A 23,298-nucleotide genomic window follows, 5' to 3' on the forward strand; every position below is an offset into this window, starting at 1 on the left:
TTATATATATTCTCAATTTCTCATAAAACTAAAATATGCAATATGAATAATATCAAGATAAAGTATAAAATAAGCATGTCTTACATTTATATTTTTAACTAAATATGGCTTCAAAATATACATAATCATAAAAGTAAGCAATGAAATTTTTTTAATATTCAAATTAATTAAGCCATCACTGTCATCTCCCAAATTTTTAGTAATTTCTTCTTAGAACTTTTAGTTTGAGATGAGTGAGTTAATTCTTTTTATTTTTTATTAAGCTCAAATTTTTTTAAAAAAAATAGTCCAAACCTTTTGAAAATATAAAAAAAAAAATCAAAATGTGTCAGAGCGCCCGTCGTTTTATTTTATTTTCTAACATGCCATCTGTGTGTCCGACGTGATGTCGTTTTATTTTTTTTTTTTATTTTCAAATATGTTATCCGCGTGTCCAATACATGTCCAAGTTGTATTGTGTCCGACACTATATTAAGTAATTTTTTTTTTGAAGTGTCTATGTATTATGGATTGTAGATTGTGATAAATGTACAAAAATTACCTTTTTGTCCTGATTTAATAAAATTGAAAGAAATGTGGACAAGAAAATGGGCTCAGATGACTTGAAGCGATTTGAGTGAGTGAGAGCTTTCTATTCGTATCGGTGAAGGAAGTCTTCAACAGAGGAAGGGAAATTCTCTTCTGCAATGGACAATTTGAGGGGCGAATTGTGAGTTTTGGTTGATTTGTCATTCTTTTTCTTGGGAAAATTGCATGCAACCCCTTATATTATGCTTAAATTACACAAAATTTATTTGTGTTAAATCAATAGTCATAAAGGACTTTGTGAAATTGAAATCCTGGAAAAAAAAAAAAAAAAGGAGGTTCTATATTCAAAATTGGCGGAATGTTGTGTACAGGAGTTTGAAATGCGAAGATAAGTGCTTTTTTACCCACGTTTTAATTTTAAACGTTATTTGTTATACCAAAATTTTCTATTATAAATATCACTTGACATCCTTCCACAAACACACTTCTCTTCCCTTTTTTCTTCAAGGTAAAAAAAAAAACCTCAAATGAAATATTTAATACTCATTTATGGATTTATTTACGGTATTTTTTAGGATGTCTTATGCTCCTCTAAATGTGAAAAAATTAATTGAAAATATAGAAATTTGGAGTGTCATTGCCAAAAAATGCAGTCATTAAGGTTGCGGATCCAACCGAAGAAAGTAAGGAAAAATTATTTTGCAACTGTAGAACAAAAGAATACAACTTTTGTTCGTTGGACACTATTAGTATTTTCAGAATAATTTCACAGTCAACCTCAATAGAATCACCAAAATTCTAAGAGATCCAATCCAGACAAGGAAAAATGAAAGACAATTTTACAGAACTACTGTCTATATGCTAGGAACTAACGTCGAATTATGAAGCTTGAAGCAAACGAAAGACGGTGAAGAAATTTTTTCAGTTCTTGTTATTTTGATAGTTGCAGTATTATTTTACAATTTAACGGATGCAGTTTGGATGTTCCATTTGAGCTTAGTTCCCTATATTATAACTCATGAATAGAGAAGCACGACAATAAAATAGGTAACCATTTAATTCATCCAAAAATGTCAAATATGACGATCGTCTCCTGTTGATAATTTCCCCAGTCATTAAACATAAATACTACAATCATCGTACATTCCTGTTCATTGATCCCAATATTTCTCACAAAGCATCCTCTTTCTTCTCGATCGAAAAGCCGATCGGGGAATTAGAATGAAACAAAATAGAAATTTCAAAAACGACAGCGTCAAAAAATATAAATTAATTATTAAAGTGATTTTATACATATATATATATATATTTAAAAATTAATTAAGACATGTATTCTTAAATTAGAAACCTAGACATGGTACGTGGGACACGGAGAATAACTATAAAATCAAGAATAATTTTACTACCCAACATAATAAAATACTTACCTAACAACTTCAAACTCAATTGAGTACGAAGCGCCACGTCACCACAACTCTTCATATGCTTTTTATAATATAATGTATGTGAGTCGATCGAAATGAACTGTATGCCAACAGTTACCATGTGCTTTAAAGTAATCTTGTATGCTCTAAACTTTAGTATTAATTACATTTAGACCCCTCTAAAAATATTAAATTATATTTTTTTATTAAAAAATTTTATAATTATATTTACATTCCTATAAAAGTTCTCGATTTATATCTAACCCCGTTAGGATTTAGATGAAAAATACCAACGCAAGTAAAGAAAAATGTACAAATTTTTAATTTTGTCCCGCATTTAAAAAACTTTAATCGTACTGTTGTTATCAGTAATAACATTTGATATAATTACAGATATTTTGTTGTGTAAATACGTTGGTTTTATAAGTTTAAATTAAATTATATATACTTTATGTATTTTTATGCGACAAAAAATAAGAATTCTTTTTGCAAATGTATATCTAATTTTTATAGGAAAGAAAAAAAGATATCGTACAATAATAATAGCTTTACGATCTTATTGCATCAATTATGGCTCGTAATTGATTTAGTGGCAAAAGGTGACAATTTTAATATTATTATTAATTATACATAATAGTATAAAAAAATATTTATCATAAAAATAAAATTTATAGTTTCAAGAGTAACTATTTTATAAGCTCTTTTAATTAAGTATTAATAATAAAATAACATATATTTCTTGTAAAATAATAACATTTATTGTTAATTAACATAGATTAGTGACGAACTTAGTAAAGAATTTTGCTTACTAATTATCTCGATGTCGATTTTAACATCAAATTTTACATAGCTATGAAATTATTTTCTTGTAGTAAAATATTTTATGTATAAAATTATTTCTAAAAGTAATTAGTAAAACATATAGTGGCGATCTATTGATAGTATATAAATATTATTAAATCATTTGTAATAATAATTTTAATTACCAATAATTATATTATGAAAGATAAAGCCTATTGAGTTAATATATATATATATATAACGATAATTTTTAAAATTATCAATTAATACTTTAATATTAATATTATATTTTGGCATTGCGACAATAAGGTGGCAAGTTGAAGGGCTTATGTACGTGTTCTTTTAGGAAAGCGTGAAAGTGGAATCGCACTTTCTGACACCCGATATTCCACATCCATTCTCTCTCTCTCTAGGATAGAGAAACACCGCTTTTGATTTTATGTTTGGGCATTTGTCGAAATAAGATAAAATATATTTAATTTTTTTTGTATCTTAAATCTTGTTTGTGTATTTTTTTTATTTTTTAATTTTCTATATATAATATAAAAGAGATATCATTTGACAATGAATGATAATTTTTTTTATAAAATACAGCATTAAACGTACGATATTTATATATATATATAAATATTTATGGAAGAGATATGATTTGACAATAAATAGTGATTTTTGTCTCTCAAACTCCAATATCAAATCTACACCATTTATTTTTAAAATTTTAAATTTTGGCTTTGGTTTTAATTGACTATAGTTAATAGTATTTGGATTATTTTTATTCACATTTGTTTTGGTTTAAATAATTAAATTTGTCAAAATTGAATAGCCAACATCTAACGCTTATGAGAATGCACCACAACAAATACGTATTTTTATCATAATTAATTATTATGGTTAAAAGTAAAAAATTATGGTGAATACTAATTAATTATAATCGTGTAACAGGTATTAATTGTTGTTTCTGCCAGCAAAGTCGAACAGTAATCATAATTACGAATCATGACACTATTAATTAATTGTAATTAAAATTTAAATTTTTGCGCTAATTTTATTTAATCATGACATATAAAGTACTTACACGTAAATACATATATTTCCTAAAGGAATAATTTGTAAGCATAGAAAATTGTACACACACATATATATATATATATATAAATATATATATCTTTTTTTATATTTTTTAATACTCTTTTTGTAATTTAATTTACAGAAATTTATTTGTTGCGGTTCTATTAAAAAACCCCTTCTATAAAATTTTTTAGTCATCTCCTTAATTTTCAGATTTCATCTCAAGTAGCCGAAGATATTTTGTATTTGTCAAGAAAAAAAACAATTAATTTATTATTGCTTAAAAAAGTCAGGAAAAACAATAAATCAAAAAAGCCCCTGTCCGATAGGAGAGACCAACTGTTAAAATTTTTGTCCAAACCAAATCCCAGAGAACAAGGGCTAAAAACTACAAGAGAAAAGAAAAACCAATGCCTTCATGCTATTAGACGAGTTGTCGCTTTGCGTGGCCTAATAGAGATTGGATGACAGATGTTGAGTGGGCTGCAAGGAAGTGGAAGGGTAAACATATCGTCAATGTGGCCTATCACGCATTACTGGGTGCATGTATCTACCATATATGGAAAGAGCGAGAAATCTTAGATGATTCGAGCATACTGAGCGGAACCCGAATATTGTAGCTAATTTAATTGTGGAGGATGTTAGGCAGCGTATACTTGGCATTACCTTAGCTAGCTCTGTTAGTACACATGCACTTTATAGATTGTGGCGTATCTCTTGACCTGTCGAAAAAAATATTACTTGATTCATGATTGTTGTACTATATTTTTTTCTATTTATGAAAATTACATTTATCGAAAAAGAAAAAAAGAAAAAAAGAAAAACCAAACTGAAAAGCTTCTCAAGGTGGGAAGCAGTTGGAGTCGCAACTGCTCAACAGACATCTCAATCGGAGTCTCTTTCCATAGCATTTTAGGTATCTCCAAGCTGAGTTGATCACATCCATTGACTCGTGCAAGATGGCCACAAAAGTCAGTTGACTCTTTAAATAAGTTGGTAAATTGCTTCATTTCAAAAAGTAAAAAGGGGATAAATTACTATTTTTTTTATAAAAATAATTTACTCATTTATAATATCACAAAAAAAATAAATTGCTATCCTTCAGCAAGGCCTGCACACCGACGAAGAGCTCTATATGTGAATTATTTTGTTATTTATATTTAATTAATATACGCAATATCTTAATTTATTAATATAATACGACATAAATATTTTTTATATTTATTTGAACTTAATTATAATAAGTAAATTGCAACATTATTTAATAATATTTCATATATATGGAATAAAATTTGGGTTCAAATTTTATGTTTTTTTATTCCAGAGGGACTTTTTTTTCCCCCTCTGATTTCCTTTCTTCAAACATTCTTTTTTTATTTAAACTTTCGCATTTTGAAATAAATTTTCAGGTTATTTCAAACACAAATACTATATTTTATTAGTATTTTGATATTTTTTATATATACTTATTTATTTTTATATAATATGAAACTAACATTTCATTTTTTTTATATTGAGTATATAAGTTTGATTTTATTCTTTTATAAGGTATAAGGTTATTTTTGTCCACGTAAGCAAATCGAGGGCGCTATTTCAAATTGAATAAATATATTATTCTTCTATTTTTTATAAAAATATATCTTAAAAATGGAGAATTTATCTAAAATATCCAGATTAAATAATCAATAATTTATTTTTAAAATAAAAATTAATAGCAACATTTTACGTTCAAAATTTTTGTGTATTTATCATACTCGTTTATTACGTAAATTTATTTTTTAACAACTGAATTACTTAGGTTACTAATTATTTTTCAATTAGAATTAATAATATATATTTTTAATTGAGAAAGATATGAAGTTGAAATCAAAGTTTAAAATATTAAAAACATTTAAGCATTTTAAAATATTGATTTTTAACTGAGGAAGGAACTTATTTGTTAGATGGAGACAAACCTCAGGAGTGCTAGATGTAATTTTCTAAACCATAGGGGATCTATGTGTAATTATATATGTTCAGGAGAAAGGAGTGTAATTATCCCCCTATATTTTTTTAATAAATTACATCCAGATTCTATAAGATTAGATTCGATTATACAAAATCCTTTCTTTTTTTTTTTTTGGGTAAAAATTATAAGCACATTCGAATGTTAAATATCATATTTTGAAAAAATTACACATCCTAACATTAAATTTAATTATACAAACATCTTTTATTTTGTGCAAAATTACAAGCACATCCATTGGATTCCATATTTTGTAAAATTGCATATCTCGACATTAGATTTAATTGTACAGACACCTCTCATTCTTTGCAAAATTATAAGCACATTTCTTTATAGGGGTGTCGATGTAATTTATTATAGGAATGTACTTGTTTATTTTGTCCTTGAATAAAAGATGTATTTATAATTATAACTATAATATCATAAAGTATATTTATAATTTTTTGAAGAATAATGGTTGTTTGTGTAATTAGACCTCACTTCAAAAGGGGTGTCGATGTAATTTATTCTTTTTTTTTTTTTTTCTTAACTCCGTTGTCCTATCAACAAGTGCACAAACTCCCTCTATTCTTTGTAAAATTTCAAATACACCACATCAAAGTGTTAGTGACTTAGGGATGACAACGTGTCTTAGTTATATCCGCCCCATTTGGCCTGTTTGAAGTTTTAATTGAGTCTCGTGTCTTAGTGTTTTGGACTCGGACCAAACCCTGTTCTTTTGATTTATATATATATTAATATACATATATGAAAGTATATATGTGTATTTTATTCATACTTACATATAATACATAAATTTAATATTTTAAAGTCTAGCACATGCACATATAATATTTATAGACATTTTAATGATATACAAGTAACAAATATTTTTAAAATTTCAATATTTTAAAGTCTAAATATGCCCATATAAATTTATAAAAAAAATCATTTAATATTATTATTTTTAAAATTTATAATATTATGTAGCATTATTTTTTAAAAAATATACTTTTTAATACTTTAAAAATATTAAATTAGATTTACCGAGACCACCAAGTTCTACCCATCGGGTCCTAACCAGGTTTGGGTCCGAGAATTTCTTGGTGGATCAGGTCCGGGGTGGATTTGTTAGTTGCCATCCCTATTTAGTGTGATTTATCTCAAGGGGCATTTTGCATAAATTAGACTAGATTGTGTACTTGTAATTACAACTACAATCTCAATAATTTGACCGTGATTAGCGAAAGATAATTTATGTTATTAGACATAAGGTAAATTACAATGAGCTCATCTGAACTCGATATAATTACAACTCTTTTATTGTTTAAAAAATTATAAATACCCCCGATATCTGACGAAATTATATATCATTGGATGGAAATCGAAAATTATCAATTTTACCATTGCTGTATTATTTTCTTTGTTTTCTAAAGAAATTAAAAAATTATATAAAAAACTGAACAAGTTGGATGAAAAAAATTTAAAGATTATAAAAAAAAATCATCCACTTAGCTCTATAAAAATACTTCACAAATTTAAAAAATAAATAAAAAAATTATAATTTATATTTTTCAATGACATTTTGATCAGTTAACCACAAAAAAATGGATAGAATCTTAACATCAATTAACGAGTCGAGCTAATTATTAAACGATTGTTAAAATAAAAAATATATTAATATTTTTGAATTAATAAAAAATATTTATATTTATATTTAACTTTAAAAGAGCCCGTTATAATTTATAATTGAACGTTGCATATAAGTGTAATTTACTCTCATCCCTAAATACCACCTCATAAATCAATAAAAACACAGCCCAATTGGTAGAGATTAAGAATTCAAAGATGGAAAAAAACAAAAATTAAAAAAGAGGATTTGGCCGTTGAGAGCATTATAATTAAACACCAAAACGGGTGCACTACTAAATTAGCTGTGTCATTAACTCTGTCCTCACAACATTACAAATACACACACACACACACACACGCTTTTTATTATTCTTCCTAACGTTTTTGCCCTTTTTTCCTTCCCTATTTTTTTTACCTTTTACGTTTCGTTTTTGGCCCTGAAAAAGAGTGAAAAATCAATACCCATTTTGAATTATTTACCATAACATATATATATATATATAATTCAGTCCGTTGGAATTTCAATTTTCCAGATTTACCCTTCTTTCTTTTCTTATTTGACTATTCTCTCCCCACCACGCCCTTATTTTTTTATATGAGAAATTCTAGTCAAAATCGAATTTTAAAAGGTTCGAATTAATTACAAGACAAGTGGGTATAAATTAATTAAAAATGTGGAGTTTATTATTTATTTTTTGTTAAATATTGATAAATTTTAATTTTTTTTTTTTGCATACAGGGTCATTTGGAATTTTCGTTTCTATAAATTTTTCTTCGAATTCAAATCTACAAATCCAAATTTAGGATAAGTGTAATTATTATTTATTATGAATTATGTGCTGAATAAAATTTTGACTATGATTTTACTTCTATATTTGGACTTTTTTTTATTAAATTAAATATATGTATTTAGTAATAATATGTAGATTATGACAACAATATTCCGAGCAAGGCACTTAAAAATTTTAATATATTCTCAAAAATGTGTTTTCCATGTCTATTTATATTAATATTATATGATGCTTCTATATTATTTGGCAGAATAAATATTTTTAAATTAAAATATTTGAAAAAATTATATTTTTAGTCCCATATGATAGTGGTATTGTATTTTTTGGACCCATAATTTACGGACTTCGTATATTGGGTCTCATAAGGTAAAAAATCGTAGCTTTTGAGACAAAAAATGGCATACAACTTTTACTCTATAGGATCAATAATATTATAATATTTTATCCTATATAATTAAATATATTAAATTTATAAATTATGGGATAAAAAATGTAATAATTTTTATGGTGTGGGATGAAAAGTGCAATTTTTTAAAAATATTTAATAGGCATTTAAGAGGGGGAAATGAAGAGGTGGAGAATGTTGGTAAATAAAAACAAGTGGAGGGCATTATGGTGAAAAAGGTGAGAAATATATGTGAGTATGTATGTGTGTGTGTGTGTATTTGTAGTATAAATAAAATTATGGCACTCTGCCCAAGAGCTTCATTTTCACTGTGTGGTAGCAATATACTGTCGTCTTCCTCTCCTCCTTTCCTCCATTAATCTCTCTGTCTATGGCGGTGCAAAGATGAAGGAAAAGCTCTGTCGCAGGTCTTTTTCTCATTCTTCTTCTTTTTTCTGTTAATTTTTCATGTTTCTTCGTTGTTTTTGTTGGGAAGAATTCTTTGGTTTCGGAAATTTATGAGTTGGTTTTGTTGTTTTTTTTTTTTTTGCAGGTGAATAGTTGCGGGAATTCTTTGACTTGAACTGGAATCTCTGTCTTTCTCTCTCTAGATTTCAGTACATAAATGGGTGGGTTCTGATCTCTGTCTGTGTTCAGAGCGAGGAAGTGTAGTGTTGTACTTGCGACCACAGATTTCTGTTTATCTTTTTCCGTGTTTGGGGTTGATGGTAAGATGAACAGTACTGGAAAGGAAGATAGAAAAATGGTATGAAGAAATCGGCGTTAGAGTAAATTAGCTGCATTGATTTTCTCTCTCACACACAACACATAGTAGAGAAGGCGTTGGAGAAGAGGAAAAAATGGGATGTTGGTATTCGAGATTAGACAGAGAGGAGATGGTTTCAAGATGTAAGGCTAGAAAGAGGTATATGAAGCAGTTTGTGGAAGCTCGGCACGCCTTCTCCGCCGCCCACAGCATGTATTTGAGGTCACTTCGGAACACTGGCTCGGCCCTTCTTCAGTTCGCCACCGCCGAGACCGATCTCCACCGCCACCACCTCCCACCGCCGAATCCGTCTCCACCCCCTCCGTTGCCGAGTACCCCACCACGCCCCATGAGCCCCACTTCTTGGACGACCACCACCTCTACGACCACTTCCTCTGCTATCCGGCCACCCCCGCCTCCGCCTCCGCCGCCGCATGCGTCCGCATCCACCTGGGATTTCTGGGACCCTTTCATGCCAACTGCAGGACGGTCTGTAGATGAAGAGGAGTGGGAGGAGGAGACCACCACTGCTTCTGAGGTGGCAGCTACCCCCACCACCACGGGCCTTCTGTTGTTACCGCCACGGCCACCACCGCCAGCAGTGAGCTTGCCGTGGTGGTCTCCACCAAAAGTAAAGATCTGGTTGAGATCATCCGAGAACTGGATGAATACTTCTTGAAAGCTGCCGATGCTGCTGGTCCACTCTCATTACTGTTGGAAGTCCCCATTTGTAATTTCAATCGCCAAACATCATCAGGTATTGGTTTTCCCGTTTGCATTATATTTACTCATATCTCTTATGTTTTCGTTTTCTTTTTTCTTTTTTCTTTTCCTGGTAAAGAATGAGAATTGTTCCTACTTATTTGCAACTCAATTACATACAGCAAGAGTAAAACTAAGATTGCAGATATGACTTGTAATATATCTTAAATGCATTTGCCGACCGAGAAGTATTATTAAATTGGCCCCTTTTTGATGTAATCTTGAATCTGTTTGGTTGCAGCTAAGGATTATGGATATGGGAAGAGTTTGAGTCCAGTATTATGGACATGGGGTTCAGGTAGTGCGAAATGGAATGCTTTTGGGAAGTTTTGTGAAGATCCCATTGGAAATAATGTAGGTTGCCAGGCTGCTGATGGAAAAGCCACACATTGTTCGACGGTCGAGAGGTTATACTCTTGGGAAAAGAAACTCTACTCAGAGGTTAAGGTATCCCAATCATGGTGCCAAGGCTGCTTTGACTTTACTTAAATCTTCTTAATCTGCAGTCTTGTGAGTCTGTTTTATCACAAACTATAAGGAGTTGTGTCCCCAGATACTGTGCAATTCTTCAATGAAAAATGCCTTTCCTCTTCAGATTTTGGTAATGATGTTATTATAATGCCTATTATGGCCTACTCTTTCGGGGTCTAAGAAAATGCAGATGGTTTCACAGGGTTGTGACTATACACTTGTGTGGTTGTACTTAGAACTCGTATGTACAAGATCTGATTGAAATATTCCCTATTCTGGTTTTGTAGAATGCTGAGCATTTGAAATTAGAGCATGAGAAAAAGGCAGCAATTCTCAGGAAACTAGAATTGAAGAATGCTGATTATATCAAGACTGAGAAGGCAAAAAAAGACGTTGAGAAGTTGGAATCACAGATGATGGTTGCTTTGCAGGCGATTGAGACTACCTCATTGGAGATTATCAAATTGAGGGAATCAGAGCTTTATCCACAACTTCTCCAGCTTGTAAAGGGGTTAGTCGGCTTCTCCTTTGTACCCGTTAACACGAATCTCTTGCATAATTTTCTTGATCCTAGTTCTAAGATTAAGCATTTGGATGTTGATTTATGAAAAGCTAAAAATATCTTGGATGTTCATGAAATCAAAGAAATTTGAATTAAATTCTTTAACTTTTTTGTTATGTTTAAGTCTAAATTCACAATTTGTAATTAGTGTTGAAAGATTACTCGGACGTTGAAAGTGGAAACCTCAGGACAGATGGTAATGCTAGTGACTGGGGCACTCTCAGCCTCCGGTCAATCACCCTTGGCTGTATTTTCAGGAGATAAGTGAAATAGATAGGAAAGTAGAATAAAGACTAGAATTTGGAAATTGCCCCATGCTTATCTCTTATATTCTCATTTTACCTCTGTGCAATTATATTGTTCATAATCCATATTCATAGCATTCATGAGTTTGTTGATATCTGCATGTCCAAGCCCGTTTAAGGTACCTGAGCTGAAGGTATTGCATACAGTTTTTCTATGATAAACTACCCTAACTGATAATGAAATAATAAAAAGACTTGGCATCTAGGCTGCTGATCTTGCATGCTTCAGGGCACGCTTCACAGAGGCCTTTGATTTCACTGAGTTTCATGAGATGGGTGCCTTATAATTCGTCCTCTACAATTATGGAAATTCACCAGCAACACTGGTATCTTTGTCTTTGTAAAGAAGATAGATTTAGAGTCAGATGGGATGGTAATATGGGGGTTTTATGAGTAAGAGCATGAGCCTTTCTCAAATGTTAGCCCAACTATAAGAAATCACGATACAATAATCTTAAAAGGAGAACTGATTGAAAATGTCGTAATGAAGGGAAATTACCTGGTAGACTGGTTGTTAGGTAATATTGATCAATTGTAAACTTTTGTTACTCTAAGTTCATGCTTGAATTTGTTCACTAGGTAAGTTTCAGCTATTCTTTTCCTTTTCCCCCATATTCCCAATGCTTTTACTTGCAGTGTTGCTTGAACTTGTGCACAGGTTTCACATAGAGTGAACTTGTTTTCCTTTTCTGGTCAGATGTCAAACTATATACCACCAGCTACATGATTAACAAACAGTTAAAGTTTCTCATCTAATAAGCATCATTTTCTTTCAGGTTGATGAGCATGTGGAGAAGCATGTATGAATTCCACCAGGTCCAGACACACATAGTCCAGCAGCTCAAGTATCTCAACTGCATTCCATCTACAGATCCTACTTCTGAAATTCATCGACAGTCAACACTTCAACTTGAACTTGAAGCTCAGCAATGGCACCTCTCCTTCTGCAACCTTATGAAGGCTCAACGGGATTATATTCAGTCATTGACTGGCTGGCTCCGTCTCAGCCTCTTTCAAGTAGGTAATAATCCAATCAGCAAAACCAAGCAAGACTCCGCCATTTACTCGTTCTGTGAAGAGTGGCAACTCACAATCAATAATGCTCCTGACAAGGTGGCGTCAGAGGGAATTAAGAGTTTCCTATCGATGATCCATGCCATTGTAGTGCAACAAGCAGAAGAGCAGAAACAAAAGAGGAGGTCAGAATCAGTGTTTAAGGAGCTCGAGAAGAAGGCGGGTGAGCTTCGATCCTTGGAGAGCAAACATGGCCCATATTCAATGCCTGAAGCCTCAGGTGAAACAAATAAGGATCCGGTGAGGGAGAAAAGAGCAAAGGTGGAGGCCTTAAGGGCAAGGGCAGAGGATGAGAAAGCCAAGTACGAAAAATCAATCAGTGTGACAAGGGCAATGACAATGAACAACTTACAGATGGGGTTGCCGCACGTTTTCCAGGCGATGACCGGTTTTGCCAATGTGTGCACTCAAGCGTTTGATTCGGTTCACAATCAGGCCAAAAGTACTGATGACCTTCACAATGTGAAAATGATATTACCTTGAACAAGATACATTCGGCCACAGGTAGCAAGAGCTGAGAGCAGTACATATTTAAAGTTTCATTTTAACTTCATGTATAGATGCGTCTCCACTTCCTTGGTTTGTTCAGCCTCTACAGGAGCTTGGGAAGTTGGTTAGAATGCAATGTGCTGTTACATTTAGTGCTAAAACGATTTGCGGCCTGTGTAAGTACTTCTGCTGATGTAGTTTTGTTTAGGTGACTACAGCTTGATTGTTAGATTTCTGTTCCTAGATTCAGAAGTTTAGAATCCAGTGTTTTTAACTTTATTGTACTTTTGTTTTGAATCCTTAAAGACATCATAGGCTATCTTTGGTTAGATTTGTGATTGTTGTTTTTAGGGTGTTCACATAACTTTTCGCACTGAACTATGGGAAGCCGGATAACTTGGTTTGGTGCTGAGACAAGACACACAAACACACACACATCATAATACATAGAGATATATGTTTATACAATAAATAATTTTATCTTTTGTGAGGGTTATAGATGTCATTTTTGTAGAATTTCCTTTTTTTCTTTTAATAGTCATAAATTTGCACAAATTATATTTTTCTGTAGGTGGTTTTATCTGTTGGGATAATACACCGTCCATTGAGGTTTTGTGTAATTTATACGTAGATAATTTGTGATTTAAAGAATAAAATTCAATATTGATGGTGTTTATTTTTTGTCTAATAAATAAATTTATTTATTAGTTTAAATTTATCGAATTTATTAATATCAACAAAAAAAAAATTAAAATGAAAATTTGTATTGAGGATGTTGAGGACGTGTTCAATAAGTGTCAATCTTCCTGCATATGCTAGGTATTTGTTGTATCAGGTATATATTTTTGTCTGTACTTTGTCAATTATGTGCAAAAAATTAATGTCTTTAGAAAATTTGGTAAACGGGATTTTTTGTTTTTTGGATGATCAGTTAAATGAGAATTGAATACCTAAGTATTTGTTGAATTTTTATGTTAGGGAATATGTTAGAAATGAAATTAGTATTTCTAAATTCATTCCAAATACATATTTGTATAATTTAGCAATATCATTACTCATTTCCTTATGAATGCCTGCCCATAAATATGGGATCTGGCATTCCCCAACTTACCCATAATTTTAATTATTCCGAATAAATTGGGAATAGATTTTTTTATACATATTGTTAAAATAATTTTTAATAATATTATACTTGTAAGATTTAAAATCATAAAATTATATATTATTTTGAATACATTATACAAAATAAATATCAATATAAATATTTAAATATAAAAAAATATTACATATTAAAATTATTAACATCTTTATATGCATTTTACCAAATATTACTATAGTGATAAAGTATTATATAATAGCATACATACCATATATTGTTGTATTCTATATTTTCATTATGTAATAAATATTTATTAAAATAATTAAAATACACATCCAACAATATATATTATATATTTATAATTAACTTAATACTTCAAAATAATATTTTTATGTAGCAAAATGTTGCTTAGTTGTTTTTTTTTTAATTTTAATTTTTATTATTTTCAAAATATGTAAATGAATAATTTGAAATTCTTTTATTCGATTCATTTTTTCATTCCTTTGACATACTAATAATAGAAGTTGCATGGTAAGTCACATTAATGGATCCATCAAACCAAATACAAGCTTATGTATCTTGAGATAACTTATTCTTCACTAGCAATTGGTGTATGTCGTTACTATGTGCATACAAAGTTATGAAAATATACTATAAATAAAAACAAATATATAAATCAATATACTAATTAAAAATAATAACAATAATTTATCAATTCATGTAAAATATAAAAAGTCGAATAATTTAGTTATATTAACAGTTGAAAGGCATTTTTCGTTTCATAAAAAATTAATGCAGTGGTGTCAATAATCGACGTTTGTGAGTGAGAAGAGGCTTTTTTTTTTTTTTTTTTTATATATATTAGAATAGAATATAGACTTGAACCAAACAAGGGCCTAAAAGAATAGCTATACATAATAAGAAAAGAATAAACAGTCCCCTGACGGCAAGAAGCAGAGACTATGAGAACAAGCAGCAAAACACACTCTGCCATTCCCTGTATAAGAATATAATTCTAGCTTAGAGCTCAAACACTTCATAGCTCCTCAAGGTGACCAGAAGAATGTACCTCAGTAGATCCAAGAAACAACCCTGATGTCAAGTTTGCTCCAGTGGCTCTGAAATTTGAAAACCATGTTCGTAAGAATATTGTTGCTGGTGTTGTGACACTTGCTGCTTCATAATGATATCTACCTAAGTACTGCATAACATTAACTTCTACATGCCGAGAAGATGAAGCGCTCGAAATTTATACTCCAAAGTCTTCATCCATGAGCAGCATATGTGTGATGCATTTTCGAGAGCTCGGTACAGAAGTCATGGAGATTAGAGAATGGGTTGATGTGAGCCAAAATTCTAAGTCTAGCATATGTACAAAGTACCATCTCCCAAGTGGACGTAAGGAGAAACTGCTAGGGCTACGGCAGGGTACAGTTGAAACACTTCCTTTGCAACCAGATTGATCGTTTTTCAACTCTGAGAGTTAAGAATGTCTCCCTTGCATTACGATTGTTGAATAGATCCAAAGCAGCATGATATACTTGGTCATCAACGCCTTGCAATTGATCCAATGCTCTAACACAATCAGTTATGGAGAATTTTCCATTGAAATTCTTTATAGCTTCTGCCCTGAGTCTTGTAGCAGTGGCCATCTCCAGTATACCTCTTGCAATAGCATCTTCAACTCCTTTCCGACCTCTCTTGCGACTGGCCGGATCCGCATAGTTCTCTGATTCAGATGGCGATAGTTGTTCCACCTTTACAATCTGATCTCCTGGAGAACAAGGCATTGTTTCATTCTCCTTGGTTGATCCATTCTGTTTTTGGTGTCGCCCTGCTTCTGCAAATATCATCCGCAGCTGGTTGAAAATTGGACAGCCCATACTCTTCAAGGTCTCAGCATCAGGATGATCCTGATTAGCATATACTATTAGGAAATATTCATACTCAACCAGAGATATCTAAGACACTAATATGCAGAATCAAAACATAATAATCATAATTTTTAAAATATTCTGAAAAACATAAAAAGCATTTAGATAACAAGCAAGCTACCAAATTCTGAAAGAACACATAATGTAAATGGGAGACTTTCTTCAGCTCTGGGATCAAAATATAAACTCGAGAAGACCTTGATGTATCTGTCCCATGCTTCCTCCGTAGATGTGATTGCACCAGTTGCCTCATCCCATTTGAAATCAGGATGATCGAGTAGCAATGATACATTAATATACTGCTTTCTTAAGGCAACATAACGGCTCTTCAGTTGATCATTATCCCACCAATAACCTGTTTGAATGCGAAAGTTATCACAAATGAACTTCCACCCTCTCTTGCTAAAAGATTTGTTTGATCTATTCCCCTTTTGAATCTGGTCTACCATCAAATCAACCAAAGTCTTAGTCAATGGAGCTGTCCACTTAGCACGCAATTGATTTTCAGGCTGCTGCACCACATCAGGTTTCCTTGAACGAGTTGTCCGAGTGGTCATCTTTTGTTCAACAAAAGACCAAATAAGCAACAAATAAGAAATGCCAGGTGTAAAAATGAACAACAACCATACCCGAAAACACCCTAACAAAAGATCACACCTAAACACAAAATAACAATGACAAGAAACTAAACAGGGCTATGGTTGTTCCACACGAACTCATGATTTTTCTTCCGTATTGTTTCTTCACCTCAGATCTTAGAATATGAATGTACATACAGCATATTAATTTTCTGAGTCATACTCTAATGTGAAGTTTACCAGTTCCAAAAATATAATACCAATTACAAGTGGCCTGATGTGAAACCCACACAGGGTGCAGAGAACTCAAATGCTAAGCATATGAAAATTAAAAAGAATAGCTTTCCCAGGGAAACATCATTTCTAGAGCACAGCCCAAAAGAAATAACCAAAAAATAACTCTATATGCACCCATCATTTCAGCTGCTATAAATTCAGGTGATAGAAACAAAATAACCCTTCTCAGAGAACAGAAAACGAACAAAGTTCACCAGATTTACTGCCATGGAGGATCAATCCAATTCCATCGTTGAACTCAAGACCTCCAAAACTAATCCGCTAAATTCCAAAATGCAAACTTTTCCTCCTAAAACCCGGAAAAAACAATTCAATCACCAAATATAACTCCATCATAATTACTTATAAATAAGTATAAAGTGACGTAAGAATCGTAGAACACCTACCAAAAACCAGCGCACGCACACAGTTACTTATACGCGCTGTTATTCACCTCCGACGATGCGATTTACCAAACTACTGCACTTTTTGCGTCTTTTTTCCCCTAAATAACGTGAAATTGAAAAGGTTCTTGCCTTTGGTCAAGGAGAGGATTTCATGAAGCAAAGAGATCGTCAGTCGTCCCTCCCAGTCCCAGGGATCGGGGTTTTATAGAATTTTGCTCTATTTATTCCTATTTTTTTCCTTACTTTGTAACCACAATCCCTTTGCTTTGACGTATTTATATTTTCTCCCAATACTCCAGTGAGCGGTTTTGTTCAGGAAAATTGCAATTTTCGTGCCATAACTAATTTTATTTGCAACGTTGATCCTATAATTTCACAACCCAAATCGATTTAGTCCTACAAATTTAAAAAAAATTGCAATTTAACAAAAAAAGCACGTGCATCCGTTAACCATTAACAGTTTAACGAAAATGATTAATGGGACGTAAATTGCAATATTTTTTTATTTGTGGGACTAAATTTATTAAGTTGTAAAACAATTAAACAAATGGGGTAAATTATAAAATACAAATTATAGTTTTCCCGATTTTGTTCATAGGGAACTACGTTGACAGATTTTTTTGTCTTTCATTTCTTTTTTTACATTAAATCCAAATATACAAACAATCCTTATTATGATATTTGTATTTTTCATATTTGAGTTTCGGAATTTGAGTTGATCTACGACACTACTATTCATATCTGCACTTTCTGGTCGAAACCAAACATCACGTACTCACGACGAGATGGATTGACAGCAAACGTTTGAAAGGCAACAAATCCAACAAAGAGATTCTTCTACACAATCAAATGTGCCGATGTCTGGTTCTCAACAATAATTGATTTTTTTACATTTGTACAAAATTTTTATACTATTTTATTTTTACAAATTAGTTGCATTTTTTTAGAATTGTATAAAAAAAATACACTATTATATTTATATAGTTTATTGTATTTTTTTAAATTAATACAATTTTAACATTATAATTTTTTCAAATTTATTATGTTGTTAAAAATTAATTGAATATAATGAATTTTAAAAAAATAAAAAAAATATTTAAAAGCATCCACAACACACTTTTTTTAAAAAAAAAAATTAGTCGAGTCGTGGATCACTTCTTTTAAATTATATAATTATTACACGATAAGTATATAATATTTCTTATCTAATAAATTCAAATTTGATCCAATCTTATAATTTCACAATCCTCACCTACCAAATTGCACAAGTTTCCATTTTTTGTATTTTCTTTAAAATATAAAAGAAAATTAAGGTGAAAACGAAAATCAATTCACCTACCACTCACCAAACCTCACAACCTAACCAACAATCAATACTCCGACGCTAAAACGAAAATCTGTTCATGTAGTTGTTGATAAACGCGCACACACATACACACAACGCCGAGCGGGATTGGATTGAGCCCACAGCCACAATTTCTCTCCGTCGGCACAAATGGCTGCTTCTTCCTCGCTCTGCCAAACACAATAATCACTTCGCTTCGTTTCACTCGGTTTTGCGCTTCCCGGTCTTCGCTTCTTCCGTTTCTTCCCGGTGCTGTCTATCCTCTGATTCTAATAATCGTAATTTGACGCTGAGGTTGAAGGCGTCGGCCACTTCTGCTGCCCCGGTAATGGATCAGCCCACTTCGTCTTCTTCCTCTCCTGATGTTTCTACAATTGTAGAGGTCGATTTGGGGGACCGGAGCTACCCGATCTACATCGGCTCCGGCCTTCTTAATCAACCTGAGCTGCTGCAAAGGTAGTTAATTTTGTTGTGTTTGCTGTTGTTTCTAGTTTTGTTTGAAGTTGATAATTTTTCTTTGCAATGGGTTGTTTGGTGTTCCCACTGAAATTTGGAAAAATCGTCTTATGCCGTGCCTACCAAAGTCATGCTGAAGGAGAATAAGAGGTTAATTGATTAATCTACAAATAGTCTAAGATGATGTAGACCAGGCCGGGATTGCGTTGATTTGTAAGAAAGTGCAGTTTTATATGTTGATCAATACTTAGTGTTTGCTGTGGTAGTCCTCCATGCCACTTGTACTTTGCAATGCACTATCTTGAGGATAGACTAGTTGGCTCGTTTGGTTTAATTTTGTAAAGGTTGACTTTAATGCCAGTGCCATTGGTTTTGAACTGCTGCTGATCTGAGTTTGTGTGTCTTGTTCAAATTCTGTGCACTTGACCATCTGTGACTGGTTATGTTTAAAATGAGGGTTGTTTCTTATCCAGAAATGTAGTCTGACACTTAACAAATGTGACATTTTTTTCATTGTTGCATAGTGGTGGCATTTGTATTGAAGTTAAAATGCTGCATATTAATTTCTTTAAAAAAAGAAAAAAAAATGATGCATACCTTTCTAAACTCAATCCATAAATGATGTGCTTTACATCATGACTAATGGCAACTCAAGACAACGTGCTACGTAATGGTTATGCTTAGTATACTGTTCTGTTGCCATAATCCTTACTACACCTTCACTCAAGCATCCAGGTGTTATTCCGTGACCTGAAGGCCACAGAAGAACTGCCGTTTTTAACCCCAAGACTTGCCTTCTATGTAAATTTGAAATATAATAGAAAAATAACTACTCAAGGGCAGACTTTCCTGCCCCTGCATTAGATGAAAATTTGTGTTGCACATTTACATTTATTGCCATATTTCAGTTTTTGTGTAAGTTATGCTGAATCTGAATATACAGGGGGTTATACAAGCACGAATGTATCACGGGCACAAAGATAGAAAAATCTGAACTTTAGAAACACTAGTCTTGCTATCTATGGGATGGACCTAGTCAAATATTTAGATCTTTGTTGGGGGTGAAGGGGGTCGAACCCCTTTAATTAACCTCTGTGGTTTGGGTGTTTGCCTGGAGTCCCTGAATCTGAATGTGTTTACAAATGATCCATATCCAAAATGTTTGTTGGTTTTGGCTATTCAATTTTGAAGATATTCTGGCTGCTACTCCACGGTTTCTTCATCTTTTAGTCTTGGATTCCTTTATTACTAAGTTAGGTGAACATCTTAAAAGTTTCATAGCTTGCCAGATTTCCTGAGTGGTTGGAAGCCCATGCCCTTTTTAAGCAACATAGACTCATCCAACTTTTACTTTCCTAGATATATGCATAACGAGGAGAAACAACAATGATTAAGTCTCTTATACAATACTTACAAAGCTAAGTACAGATAAGTTTTTGTGTGAAACAGAATCATTTTTTTCCCCAATATATGTTGATCTTTAAATATTTGTTCTTTTTGTTTTATTAACATAGTGGGATTTTGTTTTTTTTTTTAACAATTTTCCTAATTTCTTTTATTGCATGTCGAGAGAGTTGAATCTTTGAGTTTGAATGTTCTTTTATTTCTCAATTTCTTTGTGATAATTTTTAAGTTACTATTGTATTATAGGCATATTCACGGCAAGCAAGTCCTTGTGGTCACCAATACCACGATTGCGCCATTGTATCTTGATAAAGCTATTTCTGCTTTAACGGATGGAAACCCCAATGTCAAAGTTGAGAGTGTAATTTTGCCAGATGGAGAGAAATTTAAGGACATGGTGGGTATTCTAAGCTAATATCATTATCTGACTTAATCATATAATTGGGTTCAAATGACAATGGCACTATTTTATGCTTCACAGGAAACTCTAATGAAAATCTTTGACCAAGCAATTGAGTCACGAATGGACCGGCGCTGTACGTTTGTTGCCCTTGGTGGTGGAGTCATTGGTGACATGTGTGGGTATGCTGCAGCTTCATATCTGCGAGGAGTGAATTTCATTCAGATTCCTACAACTGTTATGGCGCAGGTCTGATTAGCTACTTGCATCCTCATCTGTGCATGCCAATTCAAAATAGTATATTACTTATTTCTTTTTCTGATTATCCCATCATATTATTGTTTAGGTAGATTCTTCAGTTGGTGGTAAAACTGGAATCAATCATCGGCTTGGAAAAAATTTAATTGGAGCATTCTACCAACCACAATGTGTGCTTATTGACACCGACACACTGAACACATTGCCGGATCGTGAGTTAGCATCAGGACTTGCAGAAGTCATAAAGTATGGACTTATAAGGGATGCTGAATTTTTTGAGTGGCAGGAGAAGAATATGCACGCACTGCTGGCAAGGTAAATATATGTAGTCAAGACATTAGTCACACCACATCATTATTCTTTCCTTGCTGATCTAAATTCTTGCTTATATATCTTTTGTCCATGGGCATGCATGCTTATTTCCTTCAGGAATTTGACCTGTAATCATAAAGAGTTTGCTCTGCAGGGACCCGAGTGCATTTGCTTATGCTATCAAACGCTCATGTGAGAATAAGGCTGAGGTTGTATCCTTAGATGAGAAGGAGAGCGGACTGAGGGCAACATTAAACTTGGGCCACACTTTTGGTCATGTGAGTATCAAATTTGAAAATATAGAGACGCTTTAAATAACTAATGTGAATTTTCTACTAGACTGTGCTTTTGGTGTCTTTAAAATGCATATTATTCTTTATTCTCTAAGTTCGGTGATTCAAATGTCCTTAACTCTCTGAGATAGTTTGTCATTGTTAGTGCGGTACTTCTGAAATATGAATTTATTTAGAATGTCTCTTACATGATGTGCTTTCCATATATACTCACAGGCAATTGAGACTGGTTTTGGGTATGGGCAGTGGCTTCACGGGGAGGCTGTTGCAGCTGGCACGGTATGTTTCTTTCTGGACCAGGTCAAACTTTTGTGCTTGATCCATGTATCCATCCATGCTTAAAGATATTGCTTGCATATTCAATTTTAGGTAATGGCAGTTGACATGTCTTACCGGCTTGGATGGATTGATGATTCATTGGTAAAGCGAGTGCATATGATATTGCAACAGGCCAAATTACCTACAGCACCTCCAGAAACCATGACTGTGGACATGTTTAAATCTGTTATGGCGGTAAGATGGAGTACTAAAGCAAACTCGACACATATTATATTTGAAGCTCTAACCATCTGGTTCTTAGTATAACGGTATTTTGTAATGCAGGTAGACAAAAAGGTAGCGGATGGTCTGCTAAGGCTCATCCTCCTGAAAGGTCCTCTAGGCAATTGTGTTTTTACTGGTGATTACGATAGAGAGGCCCTTGATGACACGCTGCATGCATTTTGCAAGTCATAGTTTCATTTTTATTTCACCTGCTGAAATTCGGTCTGTGTATGTATTTTTTGTTTGATTTCTCTGTATTTTTGCCCCATGAAGATGTTTCCTGTGCTACAACCAAACCTACTCAATACCATGTTGTACAAACATCACCAGTAGCTAGTTAGGACTTACTGGATAATTTTGCTTGATGATAATAAGAGTGCAGATTGTATGGGTTCTTTTGCTGGCTGGAGAGAATTTCCTCCGAGTTGGAGTTTGGTTTTGTGTCATAGGCAATAGAGAAAGAATGGGAAAAGTCATAATATCGGCAAGCACCTATATATTAAGTCAAAAATCATTTTGGCTCAGTTTTGCTTTTAATGTTAGCATATGAAGTTTACGAATGTTAAAAGAGATATTTGATATTTGCCAAAATTGTCACTCTGGTAACTGAAAAACAGATGTCCTCCTCTGCATACTGCCAGATTGTTGCTTTCAGAAATTCAATGGGTTAAATGCACAAACTTTCATGTGTTTTAAAATTTAGTTAATGAAATCCTTATGTTTTTAAAATAGATTTAAAAAAAAAGTCTTTGTATTTTAAATGTAGTTCAATGGTCCCTCCCTGTTAAATATAACTAACGACATTAATTCTTTTACAAACTGATCATTATGCTTTTATTTATTATATATTATTTTTTATTCTAATAATTATTTTATTTTTTTAATAAATAAAAAAATTGTAGGATTTAATCAATTCATTGATTGGGTCTTAAATATAAATAATAAAAACTT

The 23,298-nt window shown here is 32.3% G+C and overlaps 3 protein-coding genes across 5 annotated transcripts; 2 read left to right on the forward strand and 1 right to left on the reverse strand.

Moving 5' to 3' along the window:
- Positions 8,889–13,388, forward strand: LOC105178172. The gene is given in 6 exon segments (XM_011101571.2): positions 8,889–9,041; positions 9,167–9,936; positions 9,939–10,136; positions 10,383–10,588; positions 10,900–11,123; positions 12,256–13,388. Coding segments are annotated over 5 exon segments (1,872 nt in total). The 5' UTR covers positions 8,889–9,041; positions 9,167–9,473; the 3' UTR covers positions 13,037–13,388.
- On the reverse strand, positions 15,039–17,591 carry LOC105178173 (L10-interacting MYB domain-containing protein-like). 3 transcript variants are annotated; one of them, XM_011101573.2, is made up of 4 exons: positions 17,337–17,591; positions 17,145–17,239; positions 16,273–16,632; positions 15,039–16,054 (listed from the first exon to the last, which is right to left on the reverse strand). In XM_011101573.2, exons 2-4 carry the CDS (start codon positions 17,157–17,159, stop codon positions 15,560–15,562), a joined length of 870 nt encoding a protein of 289 aa, XP_011099875.1. In that variant the 5' UTR covers positions 17,160–17,239; positions 17,337–17,591; the 3' UTR covers positions 15,039–15,559. The 3 variants fall into 3 exon arrangements, with proteins under 3 accessions (XP_011099875.1, XP_011099874.1, XP_011099876.1); XM_011101572.2 differs by having other exon boundaries at positions 17,136–17,239; XM_011101574.2 differs by lacking the exon at positions 17,145–17,239.
- Positions 18,186–22,742, forward strand: LOC105178393 (3-dehydroquinate synthase, chloroplastic). Its single transcript, XM_011101858.2, has 9 exons — positions 18,186–18,200; positions 18,746–19,137; positions 20,788–20,938; positions 21,023–21,190; positions 21,288–21,514; positions 21,666–21,789; positions 22,021–22,083; positions 22,174–22,317; positions 22,408–22,742. Exons 1-9 carry the CDS (start codon positions 18,186–18,188, stop codon positions 22,537–22,539), a joined length of 1,416 nt encoding a protein of 471 aa, XP_011100160.1. The 3' UTR covers positions 22,540–22,742.

This window comes from Sesamum indicum, linkage group LG15 (genome assembly GCF_000512975.1).
Source record: "Sesamum indicum cultivar Zhongzhi No. 13 linkage group LG15, S_indicum_v1.0, whole genome shotgun sequence".
Classification (NCBI taxonomy): domain Eukaryota; kingdom Viridiplantae; phylum Streptophyta; class Magnoliopsida; order Lamiales; family Pedaliaceae; genus Sesamum; species Sesamum indicum.

Bases quoted from the DNA above. Each gene is read 5' to 3' on its own strand.
- LOC105178173 (XM_011101572.2), bottom strand. From the start codon at position 17,159: ATGGCAGTAAATCTGGTGAACTTT. The intron at 16,633-17,135 runs GTTCGTTTTCTG...GTTGAACAAAAG, and splicing joins CAGTAAATCTGGTGAACTTT to ATGACCACTCGGACAACTCG. The intron at 16,055-16,272 runs GTCTTCTCGAGT...TATGCTAATCAG, and splicing joins CATGGGACAGATACATCAAG to GATCATCCTGATGCTGAGAC.
- LOC105178393 (XM_011101858.2), top strand. The intron at 21,515-21,665 runs GTAAATATATGT...TTTGCTCTGCAG, and splicing joins ATGCACGCACTGCTGGCAAG to GGACCCGAGTGCATTTGCTT. The intron at 22,318-22,407 runs GTAAGATGGAGT...TTTGTAATGCAG, and splicing joins TGTTTAAATCTGTTATGGCG to GTAGACAAAAAGGTAGCGGA.